Below are 4,630 nucleotides of genomic sequence, written 5' to 3' on the forward strand. Positions count from 1 at the left end.
TCCTATTTACAAACACCATTACAACAAATCATTCTATTCATTAAGAGAATGCAACTATATATCTATCCCAACCTCCTTAAGCGCAAGGGCTTGAGTTCAATCCCAGGTTCTGCAAAAAATAAATAAATAAATAAATAAATAATCAGTCTGTCTAATACAGTGATTGAACATTACCCTTTCTTATTAAACATAAAGTCTTACATCCCAAAACACTTGTATTTAACTCTGAAATTGTTCTGTCCAATGTAATCACCTCTAGAAACTGTTCAGATTGAAATTAAAATTAGTTGAAATTGAATTGAATTAAAAAATGAATTGGTTGCATTAGCCACAATTCAAGTGGTCAGTAACTGAATGTGGCCAGTGGCTGCCACTTTAGACAGTGTTATTTTAGGGCAGTGGTGATGGACCTGTGGCACAGATGCCTCAGGAAGCCCTTTGTATCATTGAAAACTCTAAAAGCTTTGCCATCACTGTGCTAATGTAAGTTTAGATTAGGGGTTTTTTCCTTTGAATAATTCTGTTTTCTAGCTCAATACTTTTTCTACCCCTGCTAGCAAGGCTTTAATCAGGGGCAGCCATTATTTTGTTTCTAAAACTGAGCAACTTCCATAAGTAATAAAAGGTAAAGTGAAGAATAAAAAGTAAGAAGTAAGAAGCTATTCTTCTGCCCATTCCCTTTCTACCTTGAATGCTGGAGACCAATGTGTACACGTGTGCATGTTACCTATACGTACATGCATACATACATACATACATACATTCACTGCCTTGGGCAGTTCTTGGGAATCATTTTGTCTTAGCCATAGCAAGTGGTTTTTTTTCTTTATCCTCTTCCTTCTGGTTCCCCTCCGCCTCCCCCCCACTTCTTCTTGGCTTTAAACTCACTATGTCACCCAGGCTAGTCTTGAACCCATGTCAGTCCTTCCTCAGTCATCCAAGTGCTGGGATTACAGACGTGCAACACCATACTGCCCTGACCACTGGCATTTGATTATGAAGCAGCAGTGTTCTTTTGGATTGCCTGGTCTCTAGGTCCCATCCTTTCCTCCATGAGAGTCTGCTGTTGTATATCTGTTTGATATGGTTATTTGCAAGTATTCTCTTGGCTACAAGACAACTCTGGGATGTGGTTGATGTATCAAAAATATTATAGCCCAAAACAGTTCCATCAGTCCCCTTACTTGAAAGAAATTTCCCATAAATTTTAATGTTGACTTTTCTGATGTGATGGTTTAAATTTTGTGTGGTCAACAGCCATAAAGAAAGAAAGATCTTAAAAAAAAAAAAAAGAAGATCTTTTTTTTTTTCTGTTGCTTCTATCCTTGCAGTATTCACTGGTAGGTACACTAGAAGTCATAAAACACATTTATCTCAAACAGGAGATTGGAAAATCTAGATTCCCCCAGAGGAACTTGTCCATCAGCTTAGGTTTTTGCTGAACTCAAAGCTTCAAACATAGGAGGGCTCTGAGCAAGAGAGAGAATAAAACTTTCTCTGGCAGTCATGGTAGGCAGGTTCCATCTGCTTGCCCTTGGTGGTGATTGGCAGGAGCGGCTGGAGCACAGGGCATGCACCGAGCCTCGCCTGTAGTGAAGCCCATGGTGGAAATGCACGGTCAGCGGCAATGGCTGCCAGCAGGCAGGGCAGCCCTTGCAGTGAGCACTCTGAGTTCCAAGGAAGAAGAAAGCTGGGGTGAAAGCGAGAACACAGTTTCTACTTAGACACTTGTGCATGTGTACTGTGTTTTTTTAAAACAATTTTAGGCATTTGAGAATCTTTTTAATAAATGGAGCTTTTCTTGTCATTATTCATGTTGTAACCTTGTTGTGCTTTTCCTACTCTAAAGCCACAGGGTCGACTGGCAGATGATGCCTCTATTGCTGCTGCATGATGTTCAAGGCTGGCCCATGGCTGTTCTTACAGAGACACAAGGCAAAGCCTTCATGGTGTTTCACTGAGTCCTGTAGCTTTGGTCATGGTAAAAAGTTAATCTTTTCTATTTTTGAACGGATGTTATACCAATTGTTGAGAAGGACTTATGCCTAAAATATTATGAAAATCTGCCTCTCTTATCATTTCACTAATAAATATTTGAAACCTATCAATACAGTATGAAAGTATGTCAGGCTGTTGTTACTGCAGAAAGTAATTTTATGAATAGTGACTAACATTGTAAGCAATTTGTATGTGCAGCAGGAGAGGGAAATTAAGCATCCCGAGCATGACTGGATGGAGAGGAGGATGCTCCTGTCTCTGTCCCAGTGAAGTTCTGAATCCCTTCTGCATCTTCTCCAGAGTTGGCGCACTCAGTCATCCATCCTTCTAAATTCAGCACACCCAGATATGTGCCTGTGGTTGAAAACCCTGCAGGAAGTTGTAATCAAAGCATTTAGTTAGAAGGTATCAGAATATTTTTGTTTACTATCAGGAAATGTCATAGATTCTGCCTACAGTCAAAATATGGATCAAGGGGCTGAGGAGATAGCTCAGTAGAATAAGCGCTTGCCTAGCAAGTACAAGGGCCTGAGTTCAATCCCTGGTTCCACCACAAAAAAAAGAAAAGAAACAGATCATTTATGAAGCAAGTTTGTATTTTCAAAAGAGTAGAAATGTAAACAGCTTATAAGCATAATTTTTCAGATAAAAGTTCTGAAGAATGATCCACTGTCTGAAGAGTAACTCTCATTTATGGTGTCTAGTTTTGTTGTTGTTGTTGTTTGTTTGTTTGTTTTGAATTTTAGGGAAAGGTCTACAGTGTGTTCAGGGTCTCATTACTAGATTGGACTTGTAGTGATCTGCCTGTTTCCAGCCTCCCAAGAGCTGGGATTACAGACGTGCGCCACCATGCCAAGTCTCAGTGTCCAGTTTAAAAAAAAAAACAAAAAACTACCTGAAACTCTTGAAAATTAATGTAAATAAAAATAATAGGGTAAAATTTTTGTTTGTTAAAATGTCTTAATAATTTAAAGCTACCTGATTTCTCGAACATTTTTCTATTTAAAACGTGAAATTGTAAAACAAAACAGATGTAAATAAATGTTCTCTTTCAAATGTACTTTGTATATCTTTTAATTATTTTGAGCATGTTTCATTTAAGCTTCACAAAGTTCATGTGAAGAAGTTGTGTTATGCTTTTGATGCAGAGGCTGAAGGCGATGAGTCTTGTGTCTGCTGGAGAGGTCTGTGTTACAGAACGCAGTTTTGTGAGGATCAGAGTAAGAAGCTGGGCATAGTAGTACATGTCTGTATGTAGTAGTACATATCTGTAATCCCAGCACTCAGGGAGACTGAGGCAAGAGGATCAAAAGTTGAAACTTAGTGTGGGCAACTTGATGATTTAGCAAGGTTCTGTCTCAAAGTAAAAAATAAGATTTGAGGATGTCACTCAATGTGTTTATTCCCCACTATCATACACGCATGCATAAAATGGAATAGGATTGGGACAGCCAGATAGCTCAGCAGACTAAAGCACCTGCTTAGGCAGAGCACAGGGACCGGGGTTTATCTCCAGCTTGCAGTGCCAGTCCTGCCCCCGGGGTGTGCTGAGACAGTGATTGAGGCTGGGCATGGTGGTGCGCACCTGTGATCCCAGCACTTGGGAGGCTGAAAACAGGAGGATCGCAATGAGTTTGATCTGTGTAGTGAGACCCTGTAGACCCTATACTAAATACAAAAAAATAAAAAAAGGATTAGGATTGAGATATGATATCAGTGTTCTATAACTGGTGCCGCTAAACGTGGTGGAGTAGACTCTCTGGGAGGACATGGTTCCTCTTATATGGCAGCTTTTCAGGGATGGGCTTTGGGAGCATGTGGGATTGACTACTGTCAGTCAAATCCCGCCTCTGCTGACTAGGACTTAGTTTACATTACCCACTCTTTTTTCTCAGTTTTCTCCCATATAAGAAGTAAATGATAGTAACACCTGTTTCACAAGCTTGTTGTAAGGATATTGACACAGGAGAAGAGGTTGGAGCAGTGCCTGGCCCAAAATTCATGTCCAGCCAAGGTTGTCTGTGTTATGCTTTTGATATAAAGGCCAAAGGCAATAATTCTTGCATCTGCTGGAGAGGTCTGTGTTGCAGTATTTTTTTTATCCAGAATTTACTAATACATTTTCCATGATGCAGAGTGTGTGTGTGTGTGTGTGTGTGTGTGTGTGTGTGTACATACATACCAATGTGCTATACATGTAAAGTTTTATGACATAATTCATTCTGTGTACTCATTTGTATCCTCTGTTTTGTTAAAAAGATTGCCCTCATTATAACTTGCTAAATTGATTTTATGTCCTACTAATAAGATGTAAACTTCAATTTGAAAAATAAAGATCCTTAAGGTCCTCTTGAATTGTAAGAGGCTGTGATACAATGTGAATGTAATAAAGATCCCACATGTTCACATGGCCATTGTCAAACATAGTTTGTGTACAGATAGGTCACTGATGTGTGCTTTTTACATTGATGATGCAACTTGTCTTCTGTAAATACACCAGGAAAATAAGTCCATGTTTTTCTTGGTCTTTCTTAGAAAGCAGTGACAACTAATCTTTTCCAACCCAGAATTCTCCCATATTGTACATTCTACCATGAAAAGATTCTGAGTATGTTTCAAAACTTAAAATTTT

The 4,630-nt window shown here is 39.2% G+C and overlaps 1 protein-coding gene across 2 annotated transcripts in view; it reads left to right on the forward strand.

The window, feature by feature from the left end:
• Nucleotides 1-2,027, forward strand: part of Trappc11 (trafficking protein particle complex 11) — a 47,718-nt gene extending 45,691 nt beyond the window's left edge. For both annotated transcript variants that reach the window (XM_004639771.2, XM_023699639.1), the window contains exon 31: nucleotides 1,850-2,027. In XM_004639771.2, coding sequence (XP_004639828.2) covers nucleotides 1,850-1,894 — 45 coding nt within the window. In that variant the 3' untranslated portion in view covers nucleotides 1,895-2,027. The remainder of the gene's footprint in view (nucleotides 1-1,849) is intronic.
• Nucleotides 2,028-4,630: the final 2,603 nt, after the last annotated feature.

This window comes from Octodon degus, unplaced genomic scaffold, assembly GCF_000260255.1.
Source record: "Octodon degus isolate 3935 unplaced genomic scaffold, OctDeg1.0 scaffold00114, whole genome shotgun sequence".
Taxonomy (NCBI): Eukaryota; Metazoa; Chordata; class Mammalia; order Rodentia; family Octodontidae; genus Octodon; species Octodon degus.